Source organism: Alligator sinensis, unplaced genomic scaffold, assembly GCF_000455745.1.
Source record: "Alligator sinensis unplaced genomic scaffold, ASM45574v1 scaffold482_2, whole genome shotgun sequence".
NCBI lineage: Eukaryota > Metazoa > Chordata > Crocodylia > Alligatoridae > Alligator > Alligator sinensis.
Genome location: NW_005842678.1, coordinates 781,129 through 802,919, shown reverse-complemented (window position 1 = coordinate 802,919; position 21,791 = coordinate 781,129). Strand labels below are relative to the sequence as shown.

Below are 21,791 nucleotides of genomic sequence, written 5' to 3'. Positions count from 1 at the left end.
TGCTATGAAAACATGTTAAAGATATTTTGTAATGAGGCTGTACTGTTTGAATCACCTCTAATTTTAAAGTAGTATTGCAGTAATGCTGCAACCATTCTGGTCCAGAGACTATGCACAAGCCAGGATTTGTTTGTTCATATCATTTTTTCAAACAACTGTATGGCTGAGAAAGACGTCAGACAAGTTTCAGATCAAATGCCCTTCCCCAAATCTGGGAAAGAAGCACATATAGCCTAAAATAAATACAGGTAGAACATTTACTTTTGTTTAATCTCATTATATAAATGAAAGTTTCACTTAAGGAATGTGAGCATAGAGAAGTTTCAGTAGTTACAGACCAAGTAAAGAACAACAGAAACAGATAATTATCCTAAAGTTCTTTAAAGAGAAATATAAAAATATTTACCAGGTGACCTGTATTGAAGAATTGTAGCACTGCCTATTTACAAAATTGAAAACAAGGTCTCTCTAGAATTCATTTACAGCATGTGGTATGGTAGTACAGGTTTTACTTGCCTACCCTAACTCCACCAATGCATTAAGGAGTTCTAGTGGGCACTTCAGGCTCATAAGGACTAGGATTATTGCATATTATAATAGTATCCTTCCCTTGTTAACTGTTCTATTGATATTGCTAATTAAATCAGGGTAATTTGGGGTACTGATTGTTTAAGGAACATAAAATCAATAGCTGTCTGTTATAGTTAAGTTTTTAGCCCTCTTCCAACTGAATTGCTCATTTATTGTTGAAAAATATTAACCCTGAGTCTGTGCAGATATTAAATACAATGCAAGTTACACATTTCTCCACAAAAGGCAACACCTTATGTACTCCCTAAATGTAATGCTCTGCAAAATGCAACTGCCTATGTATAGCTCCTCTTTATTTTAAGAAGAATCTTTCACTTTAATACCAATGATACATGCGAAATTTACTTGGAATATGGAAAAAGGTCAAGTTAAGTGATATTTTGGAATAGAAGCACAAGGGTAGACTAGATAAAAATATGATTACAATAAATCCTTGATTATCTAAATGGAATGAAGGGCATGAAATTAATTTGGATGTGGCTCCTCTTCCTACTCGCCAGTCGATGTTTTGGCAGGTGGGTAATGGGAAATGAAAAAAGAAAAGATAATGGCATATATAACAGGAAGCACTCTCACAAACAGCTTCAAAGGAAAATTCAAAAATATGGAAAGCATCCTGAAGATAAGAATCACAAAGCTTTTTGAAATACTGTCCTTGGCAAAAGGCCTATTAAAAGTAGAAGAATTAGATATTCTTAATGCAATACAGGGGCCAGTATTTCTTCACAAACTACATAGGACTTGAATAACTATGTGTAAACTAAAATATAACTGAGACATAACACCTAATAACAAAACAATGAAGTTGATGTTACTGTTTGTCATACTCATAACTACCTTACAAACCAACATGAATGGTAATAGAGAGGTGATAGTTAAAGTCTGAGAAAAAAAAAGCTGAGATTATACCCATTAACAAAAAAGAGGAACAAGCGTACCTTGCAAAGAGGATGGCAATCTTGCAAAATAGAGTTCCAATAAACTAAAAATTTCTAGCACCCTACATAGGAATACAAAGATATTTTTAAGCATTTACCACAAAAACTAAACACTGCAGAAGTATTTTTTGCTGGTTCTTGTTGGCTTCAGTTGAATCAAGAGAAAGATCTGAGTATTTCTTTGGGTAAATAAGTAAGATGATAGGAAAAAACCACAATATATTGCACAGGAAAAATAGAGTTATTGTTATCAGGTTTTAGAGATCATTGTCCTATCCAATCAAAATCTATATAGCACTACTGTCAGGTTTGACCTAGAAACCACTATACAAAGCCCAAGCAAAAGTCTCTGTTATGTAACTAATGCCCATCTGCAATGATAAGGAGGAGACAGTCTTAGATAAAGGAGGCTTGAAAACAAAAGCAGAATCAGAGGACTAGGGCAAAGAGCTAATTTAAATATTAAAAATCACACCCCTAGGTGGGGAGAAAGTATGCTAATGAAACATACATGTATGTAAATGAGATACATAGCTAAAACACAGGTATAGAGACATGCTCAGTAAAGAACTCCTTGCGTCACTCCCTTATAACCAATTAGCAAACAAGAATGCTTATGAAGGTCCAATACTCCTGTATAAAAGATGCTTAGAATTAAGAATCTGTGTGCTTGTTACGTGAAATTATTCCACTTGCACCTTGTATTGCTAGCAGTAAATCTTCTTTATACTTTCACCCCTGGTATCTTTATTGGCTTTTGCATACCGGGCACGATCCCAGACTTGAGCTGGGGCTCAACACTACCAGAAGCTATTAATTAAACTAGATTTTACAGGGACTAAAAAGAAAATCAAGGAATGATAGTTAATGCTCCAAAGACCACTAGAGAAACAACCTCCTCTTTCAAGTTATCAGTTCTGTGAGGGCAAAATTTGTCTTCCTTTTGTTATTTGTACAATCGCTGTTGTTAAATAAACAACAGACCACTGGACTTACCACAAAGGATTGGAGTTTACTGTTTTTTAACTTGATAATATTTTCTAATTTATATGAAATATTGTACAATACCATTCATTTTGTGCAACTGAAATGTTCTTAATGGAAAGTTCTGTGGTCTCCACATGAATTGTTCAATAAAATCTTTCCTGGTTTCTTCCAAAGGATACTTCAAAGTTATATACACAAGAAATTTGTTGCTTTGTTCCAAAATCTAGTTGCCAGCTGAAGCCAGAAGTAATTATGATCAGTGTTGTTCGGGTTTTTCTTTATACCTGAACCCAGGGGACATGCAGAGCACTAGATTCCATGAATAAGCAACAATGCAATATTTTCTGCATCACTTCTACATTTTTCATTCCTTATTCTTTTTTCTTTTTTTTTTTTTTTGGGGGGGGGGGAATCACCTTAGTAATTACTGGACTTGTTGGCCTGATGCACCAGATCAGTGCCCAGAGCACCTGGTAAGGTACAGGGCAGAATGTAACGACCCATAAACCTCAACACTACTCAAGCCTGAATCAGTGGAGATAGCCAGAATTTCTGCTACACATCATACCACAGCATGCCTCAGCTGTTAACCGAGGAAGTGGACTAAGTGACGTAGGGATGGTTCTGCTACTCCATCCCTGCTGAGATGATTGTGGTCAAGCTGACTTAATGAAACTTTAACTTCTCCTTTTATATGTCTTTTATGGGACTCCATATATGTCCATAAATGAAGTTAAGAAAGAGAAAATAACTAAAGATATAGATAAAATCAGCAGAAATATTATTCCATCTAATTATTCTGACTGACACACATGGACACACCTTCATTTGAATTTCTACATTGGAAAGTCTCATTGACTTCCTGTCTGATTCTTGTATAGAATCTGGTTTTCAATTCTGGCCACAATGAATAAAAAAATATAATCCCATAAACCAGTGGAGATATCTGTAATGCAGATGCATCTAAAGAACAAAACTTGTTTCTGCTGTAGTTACCTTCAATGAGCTTATGTTCAGGTATAGGAATGGAAGATTTATTATTTTAAGGGCTCAATCAGGTTGTCTGCAACACTATGTCAGGGACAGCATATAGCAACAATACCCCAGAAGGCAGTACAGAGAGGCATCCTGCTTCCTGAGGACATTAAGTTGAATCAAGTTGCAGACTCCCTGGAGGGTAGGATTATGATTCAGAATGACTTTACCACCTAGAAAAATGGCCTGAAAACACCTGAATGAAATTCACAGACAAGTGCAAATTTGTGTACTTAGGATAAAACAATCACATGCATAAATAGACTAGGAAGGTGACTGGACAGACTGCCATGCTTCAGAAAAGGACCTGGGTTTATAGGTCCTTTTATAGGGTTTACAATCAAAAGCTGAATACCTGACAACAGTGTGCTCATGCTGCAAAAAAGCCCAATAGCATACTAGGTTGTATCAATAGAGGTGTCACATACAAATCAAAGGTAGTGATTCTTCTGCCCTATTCAGCATTTGTGAAGCCTCTGATTTGGGCCCCATGCTTCAAGAAAGACAGGGATAAATTAGAAAGAGTCCAACAGCAACAATATGATCAGAGGACTGAGAAACATAGGACAGGCTGAAAGAACCAGAATTATTTGGTTTATAGAACAGAAGATAGAGAGGGATGAACTGAAAGGTAGTCACAAAGAGGGTGGCAATAGACTATTTTTGGTGGCCACAAAAGACTGCACTGGGAGCAATGATTCTAAATTACATGAAGAGAAACTCAGGTTGGGTATTAGAAAGACCTATCTAAGTATAGGAGCAGGTTACCCCATCCTTGTAAGATTTTAAGAGTAGGCTAGACAAACATATCCCCATACATTCAGAGACAGTACCCCCTGCCACTACTGCCATGCCCCAGCTGTGCACCTTAGTAACCAAACACAAATCTGGGGCTGCTGTGTGTGCATGCACTGGCACTGGGAGGGGCGTGCATGTGTGTGTGTGTGTGCACACATGTGTGCTGGAAGGCTGCATATGTGTATGTGCTGGGCCAGCAGGGGAATGTGTGTGTCCCCCACTGGGCCCCGCTACAGCCTGGTAGTTCTTGACCCGACTTGGCCCCTAACTTGGCCCTTGCTCCATACTGGGCCCCCATGTGGCCCAGCAGTCCCTCTCCCCTGTCCCCACTTTCTGCACTCACTAGCCACTACTCTGCTTTCTGGCCTGTCAAGGGGAGGGGGGAACCTTTTATTTAATTACTGCTACATGTGGTCTTACTGAACTATTTTTGTTTTTCTGATGCTAAGCATAATGCTTTTATTGAAAAAAAACACAGAAACCATTTTGTTAAAAGAACCAGCACTTCTACAATACAGAAAGATTTCATTACATTGTGAAGTGTTCTTTGCAGATTGAGGCAGTTAACAGAAAAGTTGCAAGGTATAAATAATGGAGAGATGTTTCTACATCCCAAGATTAATCAGGAGATGTGAAATGATGTTTACTGGGAATACGAACACTGATTTTCCTGGCACAAAAACAGCTGGTGTCAGCGTAATACACAACAATGCAGATAGCAGTCCAAGTAGGCTCTCCTAGTGTCTCCTTCTGCAGGAACAGTTTGGAATCCATAGATAAGATTTCCTAAAGAACTCAACAGTGCTATAACTGTACTCTCATTAATACCAATGGAAGCACAAATTAATGCAATCCTTAAGTATTTTTAAAAAGCCCAAACCAAAACAAGTGTTATTATATTGACCTCAGTGGAGTAATTCTTATTGTCGTCTAATTGGTACATAAACTACAGTAAACAAACAAACAAAATACTAGATCAGATCTAATCCTAGAATATGAATTTAAGGGGATACACAGGGTGCATCAACATGAGAAGTTATGTCATCATAGCGACATAACAGCATTGGCAGGCACACACTATGATGCTGCTGCTACTGCACAGCAGCAATGTGCTATTGCACAGTAGTGTTGGAAATGACCAGTGCAGCACCAGGACTGCGCAGTACCAGTGGTTACTGCATAGTCATTTAGTACTTGCTAAAGCAAATTTTAAATGACAGTGCAGTAACAACTGTGCAGTCACACGCGTGTAGACACACCCACAATGTAGTATTATGAACAGATAGTAAAGGGTTATTTAATCTCTGTCAGTCTGCAATCTGTATCGGAATATAGTTGTTGTTTTTAAAGTGTATACATTTATAATGTTATATATATATATATGTCAGAGTTTTATAATCAAGCATATTTTGAACTGAAGATTTTAGAAATGTCTTATAAAGTTCTATTGATGCTCTGTGCATGTGAATGAATCACTCAGCTCCTAACATCTGTACTTAATTATCCTCAGTAACTTTTCAGGATTTCTTTTTTGCAATCCAAGCAGTATTAGAAAGTTGGCTACAGCATTAGAAAGTATATCTGTTTATCATTCGCTTAAAATATCATGAAATCCAGAAGCATTTTAAAATGTAGTGAGAAATTTAAAATTATCATTGTAGTTAGTGGAATCTTTTCCACTTCTTGTAATATCTACTAATTATGTATTATTCCTTGAGAAATTATGTGTAAATATACTTACTGTAAATTGTGGCATTGTATTCATAAACTAAGCTTCACTAAATGCTAGTGCAGCACACCATCCCTTCTGCACATTACACTATACCATTTGTTTTACATAGGCATCTAATTTTGTCATCTGATTTTGAAATGTTTCTGGGGTGAAGAATACAAAGTCTATATCTTCTCTTACACAAATTATAAATAAAGGGCTACTGTGTAAAGGTGCATGGAATCATTGGTCAATTATCAGATTGGTAGAGATATAAAGAAAATTGACTGCATCGGAAATTAGCTTTTTTTGCCCGATGTGGTCAATAATCTGGCTGATAAATTCCCCGTGTACGCGCACAGTTGCAGCACAGCACGTAGGCAGCATGGAGCACAGCCCAGCAGCATAGAGAGCTGTGTCCAGCTGGTAAGTCTGTTATGGTGGAAGGGGAGGGAGGCAGATTAAGGCCCCCACGGTGAGGGAGGGACTGGGCCTGAGGCTTGGGCTGCCCAACCAGGGCAGGGCAGTATGCAGGACCGAGCCGCAGCTCAGGGGGGGCGGGGGGGGGGGGGGGCAGTGCCCCCTGGATCTATGCACAGAGTATGGGTGGGTTGCTGCTGCAGTCTGTGGCTGAGGCTGCACTGGGCACTTCCCGACAGGGGCTGAGCAGAGGCAGTCCGCCCTGCCCCACCCCGCGCAGATCTGGGGGTACACCCTCCATGCCCTCCTGGGGTGCACGCAGCGGCAGGCGCCACCCCCCGCCATGCCCTCTGGATGTGCTGCGGCTCTGTCCCACACCCCATCCCGGGTAGGCAACACCTACCCCAGCCCCACCCCTCCCTCACCACAGGGGCCTCAATATGCACCCCCCATGCCTCTTCCTTTCCCCCGCTGCTTCCACCACAACAGACTTACTAGCCAGATACTGCTCTTCAAGTTGCCAGGCTGCATATTGGAAAATCAGATCAGTATCATCTTATATGCCTCCTTAAAAATTGGCTATTGGTATCAGCCCCAAAAATCTCTATTGATGCACCCCTACTACTGTGTAATGATTGAACATGGATAAAATGAATATACTAATCTGGTAAGGGTGTTGGTTATAGCCATGTTGGTCTAAGAACAATGGGCAGACAAGGTTTTTTGGGTAGATGTGAAATCTTTTATTAGATCAACTAAATAGTTGAAAAAAATGTTCTTTGCAAGATTTTGGGCACAAACACCATTCTTCTGGCATAGGGAGAGTTTATTGGTGTTTATCCAGGGCACCCAACAAATCTTATCCAGGGCACCCAACATATAAGAGATGCTTGATTTTAAAACAAAAATGTAGACTTTTTTCCAAGTCAGATTAGGTCAGCAGGTCCAAATCCATTTCAGCATTTCTTGTGACCTCAATCCAGATAATTCAAGTGGAATTCTTCACTGATTTCAATGAGTTCTGGATCAGGCCCTGACATGATATGTTTTTATATAATTGTCAGCTGGAAACAATGGAGCAGTTAAGGATATTCTGAGGCTCCAGAAGCTTTTAATGACCCATTCCTTTACAATATAACTCTAAAGTTAATTTTCTTAACTGCATTGAACTGATCAGCACTAATATTGGATTGAGTAAAGATGACAAGGCATAGTGGTACTAAAATATTGGAAAAATAATTTGTTTAAAAACTATCAGGCAAGAATTCATATACTGGCCATTAACACCTACCTCCCCTTTCCTCCCTCCATGTAACTGAAGAGTGAATTAGACCTACTGACTTGTATGGTACAGATTGAAGCCTAATAATGTATGTAGGTAGTTTCAGAAATTTTGACAGATTATGGTATCAGTCTTTAGTTTCCAGAATACATGCTCCTAGAATGAAGTAATTGTAGCAATGCAATAATAATTAACTCCTATTTATATTACAGAAGAAATCCTCACCCCCCCTGAAGTCAGCAGGAGTTTTGCCAGAAGGAATTTTACAGGCAACTTATTCAGAGAGGCATACCAGGCACCCATTTATATAAATACTAATGATGAAAACAATTAAAATATTTATCAAGAGATACTAGCGATAACTCTACATTCAGAAAAAAAAAACAATTAAGCCCAACTCAAATGTTGCATAATTTATAAGTGATTATTGAAGCTATTATTTTTGTCAAAGCCATCATCAATATGTTCACTTAAACAAGCCTATTTACAAAGAGAAATAAAGGCATGTTGGCATACATGTTTTCTATGCCAAATAAGTAGTAAGTTATCATTAAGTAGGGCTTTATTTTGCCCAAAAAGGGTAATATTAACATTAAAATATTTCCACATTAATTACATTATTTAAATCCTTTATAAGTATTAACTACCCATTTCACAGCAGAAAGATAAGTCTCAGAGAGATAAGTCTAAAGTCTCAAGGATAAAGGCAAGTCCCTTGTTCTCCATTTTGTACATGAAAATATATGAGGCGGCCAAAACTGACCTAAGAATGAGACAGCCTCTTAATTTTTAAATACCCAGCTTGAGATACACAGGATCTAAGTTACGGAGGTTCTGAGCAACTGCAACTCCTATTCACTTCTGTTGGCATGGTGGGCTGTTGGCACACAAGTGCTTAACCTCGTGAGTATGAGTTGTTATAACCAAAATTAACCTTGAAAAGCAGTGCTCAAAATTAAGCAAATGGTTAAGTGCTTTGATGGACTAAAACTAAAGCAATGTTGTGGGTTCCCTCCTATGCTCTGTCTGGAGAAGAGAAGGGTCAGGGGGAACTTGGTGGTAGCCTACACTTCATAAGAGGGATACATCAGGACCTGGGAGAACATCTGTTCACCAGAGCTCACCAAGGGATAACAAATTCTAAGGGAGAACATCTGTTCACCAGAGCTCACCAAGTGATAACAAATTCTACCAGCCATAAACTCCAGTAAGACTGATTTTAGATTAGATATGAGAAAAAAGTTCTATATGGTATGTGTGTCCAGGGTCTTGAACAAACTCTCCCCAGAGGTGGTGCAAGCACCTACTCTGGACTCCTTCAAGAAATAGCTGGATTTATTTCTTGCTGGGGTCACTTGATCCCAGCTGACTTCCGCCTATGGCGGGGGGCTGGACCCAATGATCTCTTGAGGTCCCTTCCAGCCCCTAATGTCTGTAATCTATGAAACCTCATGTAGATGTGCCCAGTGTGTCTCTTGTTGGTCTGTTGCTTCAGCAGAGCAGAACACGCACATAATCCTCACATTGTGCTGCAGAGAAACAAAGGTTGATCGTGGGCAGTCTCAGTTAGCTGATCGGAGCTGTTGCCAAGCAGACTAAGGAAGCCTGCATAGCATCCTGAGATGTGCCCCCTGGCTGTACTGTGTCAGCACGGCAAGCTCCCCCCTCTGAGAGCTTAACAAATGGATGCCTGTACATGCGGCTCTTGGTAGGTTTGTTTAGCAGGAGAAAAAACCCTGGGAGAGTTCTTCCAGATTATTTGCATGTGTGTACGCAGCCACAGTTAGAAGGAATCCTGAAAATTCTGAAGTAGAACAAGCATATCTACACATTGCCAAGATACAGGCTCTCCACGAACCCTACCCAGGTCAGCTGAACATCCCTTGTGCTATCTATGTAGACATGGAGGCTCTGGAGTATGCGGAGCGCTCCAATGCACATTCAATGCTCCTTGCAAAGCTGGAGCTATGCTCTGTCTGCTTGCTTCTCTAAGACTGTGTTAATTAGCTGAATATAGTACTTTATAAAGTTAGCAATAATTTTAAGCTACTTCTTCCAAGAAACATTACACTCAAAATGAATAATTACAACACCCTGTGGATTAGCTTTTGCTTCTCCAGACTGAAGAGTCCCAAGTCCCTCAACCCCTCCTCACATGGCCTTCTCTCCAGACTTTGGATCATATGAGTAGCTCTCCTCTGAACTCTCTCAAGGTTCTCCACATCCTTCCTGAAATGTGGGGGTGGGCAACACAACACCGGACACGGTACTCCAGTACTCCAGCTGCGGTCTCACCAGGACCGAGTAAAGTGGGAGAATGACTTCCCTGGTTTTGCTTGAGATTCATCAGTGGATGCACGCCAGAGTTTGGTTAGCTTTGCCAGCAACTGCATCACATTGGTGGCTCATATTCATCTTGTGGTCAATCAAGACCTCCAAGTCTCTTTTGGTAATGGCGCTAGCGAGCTTAGCACTGCCAAGCCTGTAAGTATGCTGAAGGTTCTTCCTACTGAGGTGCAGCATCTTGCATTTCTCTGCGTTGAAGGCCATCCGGTTTTGGTCAGCCCACCTTGAGAGTGTGTCCAAATCGGCCTGTGTTCCCAGCCTGTCCTACAGTGTAATGGCCCTCCCTCATAATTTGGTATTGTCCACAAACTTGGCCAGTTCACATCTGCCTCCCAAATCTAGATCATTCATGAAAATGTTAACAAGTACTGGCCTGAGTACCAAGCGCAAACCCTGAGGGACTCCACTGGTAACCCTGTGCCATGTTGATTGGCTCCCTTCAACTAGTACACTTTGGGTTTGACCCCATAGCCAGTTGCCTAGCCATCAGACTGTATGATGATTGAGGCCACAGTTTCCCTACTGAATTCCTGATCTAGGTCTTCCTCTTGGTGGGGGGAGTGGGGGTCTATAGTAGACTCCTACAGGTAAATCACCCTCCCCATGTTTTCCTCATATCTTGACCCAGAGGGTCTCAAGATGCCCTTCCTGGCTTGGAAACTCAATCTGCAGGGAGGTGAGCTGATCTTTGACGTAGAGAGCAATACCCCCCCCCCTCTTCCCCACATGGTCTGTCCTATACAAGGTGTAACCTTCTACTGCCAATGAACAATCATACATGGAGTCCCACCAGGTGTCCGCAATTCCTACAAGGTCATAGTCATTATCACGTAGAAGAAGGGCCAGTTCCTCATGCTTGTTTCCCAAGCTCCTGGCGTTTGTGTACAGGCAGTTACTTCTGCCATGTGAAGCCCAATGCTTCCCTGAGGGGCTTAGCAGGACCTTTCCTGGGTCTGTCTCCCTTAGGCTGCCCAAGTTATTGGTAGTGCAGCTGACATGACCTGGGCTAAAACTGTTAGGAGACTGCCCGTCTCCCAGTGGTCTCAGTTTAAAGCCCTATCAAAAATGTCAGCCATTGTGGCCGAGAAGAGCTTCTTCCCTTTCCAGGCAAGGTAGAGGCAATCCCTTCCCCTACAGTCCACTCTCTCTGAAGGGCGGACCATTGTCAAGGAAGCCAAACCCCTCATGATGGTACCATCGCCCGAGTCTTCTATTCACCTCACCAATGCACCTGTCCCTGCGAAGCCCATGTCCTGTGACAGAGAGGATAGAAGAGAAAACTATCTGTGCCCCCAGACCCTTGAGCCCAGCTCCCAGAATTCTATAGTCACACATGACCTAACCTAGACTTCTCCATGCCGTGTCATTGGTGCCCACAGGGATGAGGATTTTTACTGTTTGCTGTGGAGCTGACTAATTAGTTCCACTGTAAATACTGCATGTCTACATGTACGCCCCTATTAAGCTGGAGTAAACCAATAAACTCTGCAGCACGGTAATACTTGTAAATACAAGTAATATCCTGCTGTGGATTTTTTTCCACAGCAGCATTGCACATGTAGATATTGACACAGCTGACTTGGACATAAGGATGCTTCAGTGAGGAAACTACCTGCTGGCTAGCCCCACGATGAAGTCCCATTGTGCCCCACCCAGCCCTTTTGCAGCAGGTTGAGCCAGGGGGAGCATCCCCAGGCTGGCTGGCTGACTGACCCTGGAGGTTCCCCTGCCAGCTGGACCTGCTCTGATCCGATTCAACATGCTGCAGTCCTGGGTGTATGTTCAAACAGCTCACCTTGGAGCAATACATTCTGGAGCAATAAACTCCAGAGTTTATTGTATCTCATTAATTGCACATGCAGACATGCCCACCATCTCCCTGGAAGGGGGGGAGGAATGTTGGAGTACTATGTTCTCTTCTGAAACAAGATATGTTATCATTCTCTACATCTTCTGAATAACTGATAAATGTTAGAAAACTAATGCTGGAGAGGGAAAGACCTGAACTACGTATGTTAGGCAAATGTTTTACAACAATATAGAAAGCTTTTTAGACCACTGTTACTTAATCAGGTAGAAATGCTCACCAGAACTGAAGAAAAGCTGTATGCACCAGCAGTTTTAATATTGCAATTCCATTGTGCCAATGTTCATTCTTACTTGATTTCAAAATCAGAGGTAATGAAATAATTCAAAACTCAGTATTCAGTAAATTTCCTCTCTTTTGTTTGTAAATTAGGAACACAGGACTGGAAGGGTTATTCACAAATATTGCTACTTTTTCTTATTTGTTTGGCACTAGAAGCTAATCTACAAATAAAATATGTTGAACAATTCTTACCGGTCATTTTACTATTCAGTATAAAACATCTGTCTTGTTTCATTGGACAGCGTTCAAATTGTGAATTATCTCTCCCTCCCAAATAGGTAAAAGTAGTTCTTAAAATATTTTTTCTATTGCAATAAAATCTTGGCTATGAAATTTAAAATTTACTTTCAATAAATATTTTGCTAGACAGTCTGCAAGAATTAGTCATCAATTTGTTCATTGGGAAACATTCAGAAAAATAAATATGAAAGGGATATAGTTGTAATCAAAGTAAATGTATTTAAATATGGGGTTAAGATCAGTTTAAGACTAGTTTAAGATCACCCTTCTTATGAATATCTGCCAAATAGAAATAGCATACAGTAATATGTTTTCATGTACCTGTAGCTGGTACGGAGAAAGCTGATCCATTAAATATAGCAAGGAGTTTCAACAATTACATTTTTCCTATGCTCTCCATAGCATCAGCTGGCAGATGTCTGTCCTCAAAAACAAGGATTTGTTTGTAGGCCATTAATATGAAGCCAGTCACCTAAATGTTTTTTATTAATGGGCTTTTTCCTTGTTTTCTGTGTAAGGTAGATAGATGTTGGCTTCATAGAGAAGACTGAGCAAGGAAAGCAAGGGCAAGATGAACAAGGAAGATTCAAGGATAGCCATGGCATGATACATCAAGGGGGTACTATGGTTCAAAGAGAAGTTCAACTGTAGAATTCCACTTGGAACTCTATGGAAGAAGACTTGAGGCCAAGGCACTGTGTGAAGAGACAGGTGGTGATGGGTATCACTGTAAGGAGACACCTGTGGAGTGCCTGTAAAGTATTAGCAAAGTAAAAGTAATAAAGTAACCTGAGACACAGGGAGAGATGAGAAAACCTTTAATATGATAATACAGAAATAATAATTGAAAGGTATGAAAAGAGAAGGTGAAACAGTAAAATATTCTTTCCTCTGCTCAGGTTAGATTTGGGGGGTCTTCTGAAGTTTTCCTTGTTTTATTTTTGGTCTAGCAGGTGAATTAGAAAGACACTTATGATTTAAAAATGGAGTTTCTTGCAGAGCAATTAATCTGGCAAGACCTTCTTGGCAGTTCTTCGCAGATGAAGATATTAAGAAAGTAACTGTCAACATTGGTTGCAGGCCTGCTGGTGATTAATCAGTCCAATTGCAGAAAGGCAAATCCTGCTGCAGTGGTTACATGTGTATGGCTAACTGCTGACAGATGAGGGTGCATCTTTCTCCCTTCTCTTCTCAACACTAACTCTGCACTGACATTGAAAGAGGGCTGTTGCCTTTTTGATTCAGAGCCGCCAGGCATCATGATCTTCAGCCTGTGTTTCCCAGAGTTTGTGGTCAATACCGCAGGCAGAAAAAGACCTCTTCAGGGCATCCTGGAAGTGCTTATGTGGGGCCCCTCTCTCACGTTTCCCAGTTGTCAGTTCACCATATAGCACAGCCTTTGGCGAGTGGCTGTCATCAATCTGGGCCACGTGGCCTGCCCACCACAGCTGAGTCCGCAGGCAACTCACCTCAATGCTCATGGTACTGGCTCTTTGTAGCACCTCCACATTGGTGCCATAATCCTGTCAGGGATCTTGAGAATGGTGCAGAGGCAGTGCTGATGAAAACACTCAAGGAGGTGTACATGATGGTGATACAAGACCCATGAGTCAGCACCATACAGTAGGGTGGAGATAACAACAGCTCTTTACACCTTAACTTTGGTCTGTGCTTGTAGGCTGCAACTGTTCCTGACCTGCTTGAAGAGTGTGCCAAAGGCACTACTGGCTTTTGAAAGTCTGTTGTCTACCTCCTTCTTGATTGTGGCATCACATGACATGACATTCCTCAGGTAGGTGAACTGCTTGACAGCATTTAGCTTAATTCCTTTGAGAGTAATCAGCAGTGGCACATAAGCTTGGCATGGAGCTAGCTGATGAAGAAATTCAGTCTTCCTCAGGCTGATCGTGAGTCCAAAGAGTTGTGCTGCAGTAGCAAAGCAAATAGGCATGTGCTGCAGATAATGCTGAGTGTGGGCCACCAGGGCAGAGTCATCTGCAAACAGAAGTTCACGGATGAGCTGTTGCAATGTTTTTGTGTAGGCCTGTAGCCATATGAGATTGAAGAGATTTCCATCTGCCTGGAAGTGGATGTAGACACATTCCTCACTTTCCCCAAGATTGTCCAATGCTTGCTCCAACATCATGGTGAAAAAAATGGTGAACAAGGTAGACATGACTACACAGCATTGCTTAACTGCACTGGAGATCAGGAAAGGACCCAAGAGGCTTTGCTGTACTTGACTTCTCACTGGCTGTCATGGAATTGCCTGACTATGATAAGAAACTTAGGGCACCCAAGCTTTGAAAAGCTTCCAGAGGCCATCTCAGCTTATGGTGTCAAACACCTTAGCGAGGTCGATGAAAGTGATGTACAACCCCTTGTTCTGCTCCCGGAACTTTTCCTGTTTTTATATGAGCACAAATATCATATCTATCATGCTTCTATTTGCTCTGAAGTCACACTGGCTCTCCAGGAGGACCTATTCTGCTATGGCAGGCAACAGTCTGTGAAGGAGGATTCTAGCTAGGATCTTCCTGGTGATGGACAGAAGGGTGATCCCTCATTAGTTGGAACACTCCCACTTGTCACCTTTAGTCTTATACAGTGTGATGATTACAGTGTCATGCAGATCCTCTGGAATTTTTCCCTGCTCCCAGAAGGCTATGAAGAGTTCATGGAGCTTAGAGTGCAGAGCAGGACCTCCATATTTCAGGGCTTTGGGTGGGATTCCATCAATTCCAGGGGCTTTGTTGCTTTTTATCTGGTAGATAGTAGTGAAGTTTTCTTCCAGTGTAGGGCGCTCATCTAGTTTGACAGGGAGTTGCTTGATTCTGTTGATGGCAGACTCACATACTGTGCGTTCAGCACTAAAGAGAGTTTGAAAGTGCTCAGACCATCAGTCCATGACAGAGTCAATGTCAATGTATCAAGTCTGGCTGTCAGAGCTCCTCAGTGGACTTTGGATCAGAAAGGAGGGGCCGTAGGCAGATTTCAGTACTTTGTAGAATCTTCTGGTGCCTCCGTTGTCAGCATACAGTTGCGTTCTTTTTGCAAGAGTAATCCGCCATTCATTTTGGATGTTGAAGGGTGCTACATGCCTGGTGGTAAGCTGCCTCTCTCTCTCAGCTAGTTGGCTATTCTAGAAGGACTTAAAAGTAGTCCTCTTTTTTGTGAGCAGGACTTGGATGTCTTTGTCATTTTTATCAAACCAGTCTCGGTTTCTCTTGCTACTGAGCCCAACAATCTCTTGGCAGTCTCCAAGACTACTGACTTGATGTGTTCCCAGAGTCCATCAGGTGAGGTGCCTACAGTGAGGTGCCCTGGCTTTCAAACTGTGACTGAAGTGGTTTTTTAATTTTTTGTTTGCACAACTGATTTTGCAGCTTGAAAACACCAAATTTCCTTAAGGGGTTTCCTCTGTGCTTGGGCTAAGACTTGAAGTGGAAAGACAACTTTGAGTGAACAAGTCAGTGGTCAGTATAGCAGTCAGCATTAAGCATAATTATGGCGTGCAGGACATCCCCAAGATCACACTAATGCACCAAGATGTAATCTATCAGGTGCCAATGTCTGAAGTGGGGATGCATCCAAGTGGTCTTGTAGCAGTTTTTCTGCAGAAATTGGGTGTTGGAAGTCAATGAAGGAATAAGCTCCTCACCTGAACACTTTTACCTGTGGAGATCATTGGCTGACTGGAAATGAAAGGGCACGGACTACTTTTAAAAAGCCGTAAGAAATTATCTTCTACAAACCTCCAGTAAAACCAAGGGTCCTTTCTGAATCATCAAGTTCCCCTTGGTTTGATTCATCTTCACACATATTTCTATAGGCTATGCACATAAAATGGACAAACCCAAAGAAATCTCTGTAGTACATGACAGACCAATACTAAAGTATTAATGGCAAAACTTTAACTGAGAACGTGCTATTCAAATTTATATTATTTTGAAGGCTGAAATCTTCAAATCACTCATATCCAAAATTTTGTTTACCTCCTGAACAAAGATTCTGCAAGTTATAACTGATATTTTAGTTTACAATTTTTAAAGTTAACATTGTTATTAAAATACAAGCTTGCTCCTTTTTGTAGAAAAAAGTTCCTTGCTAAACCAAGGCATTTTGTTTATTTCTAAACAAATGCTAAATGCATTTAGTGAGTTTCTTTTCATAGATTTCATAGACATTAGGGCTGGAAGGGACCTTGGAAGATCGAGTCCAGCCCCCTGCCCAATGGGCAGGAAGTCAGCTGGGGTCATAGGAAGTCTCTTTCTTCCGTAGTACTAGCCAGCATAGCACTGCCGAGCCTACAAGGATGCTGCAGGCTTTTCCTCCCAAGGTGGAGAACCTTGCATTTTTCAGTGTTAAACACCATCAGGTTCTTGTCCGCCCATTTGCTGAGCCTGTCCAGGTCAGCCTGGATTACGCTCCTATCTTCAGGTGTGGATGCTTTGCCCCAAAGTTTGGTGTCATCGGCGAACTTGGCCAGTCTGCTTCTGACCCCAATATCCACATCATTAATGAAGATGTTGAACAATACGGGTGCAAGGACAGAGCCTTGGGGGACCCCACTGGTCACAGGGCACCATGACGATTGGCTTCCATCAATTACCACCCTCTGGGTCTGACCACTGAGCCAATTTCCCACCTAGCGGATTGTGGTGGACCCAAGGCCACAATTGGCCAGTTTTGCCAAGAGGTGATCACGGGATACCAGATAGAATGCTTTTTTCAAGTCAAGATATATGACAACAATCTCTTCTTCCTTGTCCAGGTGATAGGTCACCTGGTCATAAAACGAAATGAGATTAGTCAAGCAAGACCTACCCCCAACAAGCCCATGCTGGCTATACCTCAGGATGTTGGCATCGGCCAGTTCATTAAGGATAGCCTCTTTAATAAACTTTTCTAAGACCTTCCCTGGGATAGAGGTCAGGCTGATGGGCCTATAGTTTGCCAGATTCACTTTCCTCCCTTTCTTGAAGATAAGCACCACGTTGGCCTTCTTCCATTCTTCGGGCACTACACCAGAGTGCCAGGAGTTCTCAAAGATCCGTGCCAGTGGCTGGGCTATGATGCTAGCCAACTCCTTGAGCACCCTGGGGTGTAGATTGTCAGGGCCAGCTGACTTGAAGGTATCCAGCCTCTCAAGGTGTTCCTTCACAAGGTCAGCATTGATGGAGGGCAGGGGATCTCCCTCACCCGGACCTCCCTGTTCCATAGTGGGCATGGGCGTCCCATGGGACTGATGAAAGACTGATGCAAAGTACCCAATTAATAGGTTGGCTTTTTCCTGGGTGTCAGTTGTCCCATCTCGTTTAGCAGGGGTCCAATGTTGTCCTTGCTTTTCCTCTGGCTCCCCACATATCTGAAAAAGGACTTTTTATTGTCCTTGATATTTGAAGCTAGTTGGAGTTCACTTGCAGCCTTGGCGTTTCTGGTTTGCTCCCTGCAGGACCGGACCAGTGCAGAATATTCCTCCTTGGAGGTGAATCCCATCCTCCATCCTTTGTAGGCCTTTCTTTTTAGCCTCAGGAAGTCTGCTCGATCCCTGGAGAGCCAGGGAGGTTGCTGTGCCCTCTTGCTGCCTTTCCTCCGAGTTGGAATAGAATTAGCTTGTGCATTGAGGATCGCTCCCTTGAGGAGCAACCACTCTTCCTAAACTCCCCTCCCCCTGGGGTCATGGCCCCTTAGGGCCTCACTGACAAGCATTCTAAGCTTGTCAAAGTTGGCTTTTAATGGGTCCCAACTCAAAAATGCCTTTTCCTTCTGCCATATCTGCCATGATAAATCTAAAATTGAACATTTTTAGAAAAGGGAGACTAACTTAAGTTAGGAAATAAAACAGACTGAACATTCAAGCTTCTATGAAAAGCATTATCCTCAAGAAGTCTTTACTTATATTTTATCATTTTAGTTAACATTCACAGTGAGTTATCTTAATAAAAATGGGTGATAAGGTAATGGCAGTGTAACCTGGAAAGGATTAAACACATCCTGCAAATCATGTGGTTGCTTAGGAGAAAAAGAAAACAAAGACTTGGTTGGCTCAAGGGGAGAAATTCTGGGACATTACGGGTCCAATATTTTGTAGTTCAGCTGATTGTTTTTTATGATTGTTTGGTGAATAGTAAATACATGTCCAAGGAAAAGCTTTAAAAGAACTTAGACTTGAAGTGCTATTTCTATTCCAATACTAATAACCAGTCCATTGGCTTTGCTTTCAGGTGTGGTACCACCCAAGTTTATGAAGTTGTAAAGTTGTGTTGTCATATTTTTCAATATAGAATTTAATACATCCTGGATCATCAACTCTAACTATAGCCTATACTCGGTAGAGTAATTAGTGGAGGTCTGCAGACAGCTGGCTCATTCTCTACTTCTAGCTTTCAGCTGCTTCTACAGGCTTCTTGGCTCATCATATGAGCTGAGCCTGGTAACTTAAAAATAACCAAAACAGCTGGAAACAAGGAGACAGTATAACTGTCTCTACCCTGGCCAGCTGCTAAATGAAGAAAAAAATAGGAGCTACCCTCAGGGACTGGAGTTGCCAGCCACCAACAGATGAAGAATTTTCTGCAGAAAAAAGTGCGACAAGGATGAGCCAGTGATCAGAGAGCCCACCAGGACAGCAAGCTGGGAAAGAGAAAGTCAGCGTCTGCATGGCAACAAAGGTGCAGGGAAGAGTAGGAGCAAGCAAAATGAGGATGGTGGAAGAAAAGAAGAAATAATAAGACAGAAGAAAACAATTTTTAAAACAACGGACAGGTGACAAAAGGTGAGGAAAAAAGGATGAGAGGAAAAAGAGAAATGACAAGCAAGACAGTAAATGATTAACAAGTTTCAAAATAGACCAAGTCTACATTGGTTATGAGGACAATTATAAATACACAAAATAGTTGCTATGTAAGCAACTGCTGCTGTTGCCATTATGAATATTTGAGCACGACTCTGAATGGGAGGGAGCAATGTGAGAGGGAGGATGGTCAAGAAGATACTATATATAAAGAACTTCTGCATAGTTTGGAAAATACAGAGCCCCCCATCCCTAACATACCTTTTTTAATATATCTCCTACTTCTTGCTTTAAATGAGAATTTGGTGCATATTAAATGAACACTGGTAAATTAATTTAAAAAAACCCCAAACACAACACTTAAATATCACAATATGACAAAATATTGTGAAACAAAGAATATCAGTATTATTAAGGGAAAAAAAGTACTTAAGAAATTAAAACACTTACAGGTTCACCCTGATGTCCTTCTGGGCCAGGAGAACCAGGCTGTCCAGCTTCGCCCTTTAAAAGGAAAAATAGTGCTAAAAAGGAAACTCAAGCAAAAAATTGTTCTCTCTCTGCAACCCACCCCCCACCCCCCTCAGTGAATTCAAATGGCAACATATTAATGTTTTAGTCAGCTGTAAAACAATAAAAATACATCAAATCCACAAATGTAGACCCCCTAACAGCATTAACATCACATACTAGCAACATAAAAGTAAACATTAACAGGAACTCAGCCAGCCAGACACTTATAGCAACTCCCTTTATGGTCCCTTCATATTATAGGAAGTTTACCCCTGCCCCTCTCCCAAAACCTATAAAACAATTGTCTTTAAAAGACATTCTGAAACGGAGAATGGATTGTCAACCCACAATTTTTTTCTTTATTTCCATAAAGATCGTAGAATACTTACCATTTATATATGCATTCTGCCATATAAACATGTAAGTGCTCTAGATAAAATAAGTGTACAATGTATGCACAAGTGAAACTACTCCCAATAGCAGTTAATAACACAACTAGCTTTTCAACATCAAAACTTCATAAAATGGCCTGAACTAGGGATGGAGTGACAAAACTTCTCCTTATTACCCAAGCTGTTACTGTTGCAACTCCTAGGCTAAAAATATAGCTTACGCCCCTCCAGATTCAAAATGTATTAAAGTTATTGTGCCCATAAGATATGGATCCTGGACCACCTTGCCCTGTTCTGCTCACTATTCCATTACATAACTTATTAGTTTGCATGATACTAGCATCAATTTTATCCCATAGTTAGTTACATAGAATAAAAGACTAATGAAGCTGGAAGGCTGTTCCAATGTTTAGCTACCCTCATAGGCTGCGTCCAGATGAGTACAGCCATGTAGTATGTTCAGATGTTCTCTGTGCTGCAAGAGTGGCGTGGAGGGTTTTTTTTTTTTACTCCTGGATATCCAGGGGTCAAAAAAACCCACAGAGAAAAGTAGCAGAGCAGCACACACAAGGCCAGTGCGCGCCGCACAAAAAGCTGAGTCAGGACACCCAGAGCCGCGCTGTGGCTGCAGGCCAGACTCCACGCAGCAGGATCAACCCTGCGGCAGCCCTGGGAGGCCCCCAGAGCCCCATGCAAGGCTGCTGGGGCCAGCCAAGTGCTGGCCCTAAGCTCTCCTACCCCCGGGTAACTTGCCATGTGCCACAGCGCATGTGGCACAGGCATTCCCTGGGGACAACTAATGGCAGCACAAGGTCCAACCAAATGTCCACACCACATGTGGACGCAGCCACAGTGAGAAAGTATTCCCTAATAGCCAACATAATTTTTCCTTCTGAAATTTAAGTCCTTCAGTTTTGTTCTGACCCCAGCATTCTTGTTCTGACCCCTGCAGCTACAGAGAAGAGTCCATCATCCATTTAACAAACCCTTCAGGTATAACAAATTTCCTCACCAACCTCCAAGTCTTCTTTTCTCCAAACTACATAAACCCAGTACTTTCAGCCTTTCCTCACAAGTCATGTTTTTTTCCAGATCTCTACTTGTTTGTGTCACTCCCCACTGGACTCTCCATAATTAGTCAACATCTTCATTGAAGTGACAGTGCCAAAACTAAGCAAAGTACTCCAAGCAAGTCCTCACTAGCGCAAAAAGAGCAGGAGAATTTGCTAGTGACATTCTTGATTTGCAAGTGACACTTCCATTAACATATTCAAGTTTGCTGATGACACAAAGATGTGGGGTGAGGTGAACACACTTGAAGAGAGAAAGAGGCTGCAACTAGATTTAGACAGAATACAAAAGTGGGCAGATGAGAATAGGATGGGGTTCAACGTAAATAAATTCAGGGTGCTGCACCTGGGGAGAAGAAATCCACAGCATACATACAGGCTGGGGAGTTCCCTTTTTGAAAGCACAGAGGCGGAAAGGGATCTTAGAGTCATTGACTCCAAGATGAACATGAGCCGCCAATGCCAGACCGCAGCCAGCAAGGCCAGCCATACCTTGTCATGCATCCAAAGGTGCATCTCAAGC

General features: G+C 41.8%; 1 protein-coding gene across 2 annotated transcripts in view; it reads right to left on the bottom strand.

Annotated features, from left to right (window-relative positions):
• Positions 1 to 21,791, bottom strand: part of COL21A1 (collagen type XXI alpha 1 chain) — a 231,873-nt gene that overhangs the window by 64,208 nt on the left and 145,874 nt on the right. For both annotated transcript variants that reach the window (XM_006033922.3, XM_025215851.1), the window contains one exon: positions 19,744 to 19,797. In XM_006033922.3, coding sequence (XP_006033984.1) covers positions 19,744 to 19,797 — 54 coding nt within the window. The remainder of the gene's footprint in view (positions 1 to 19,743; positions 19,798 to 21,791) is intronic.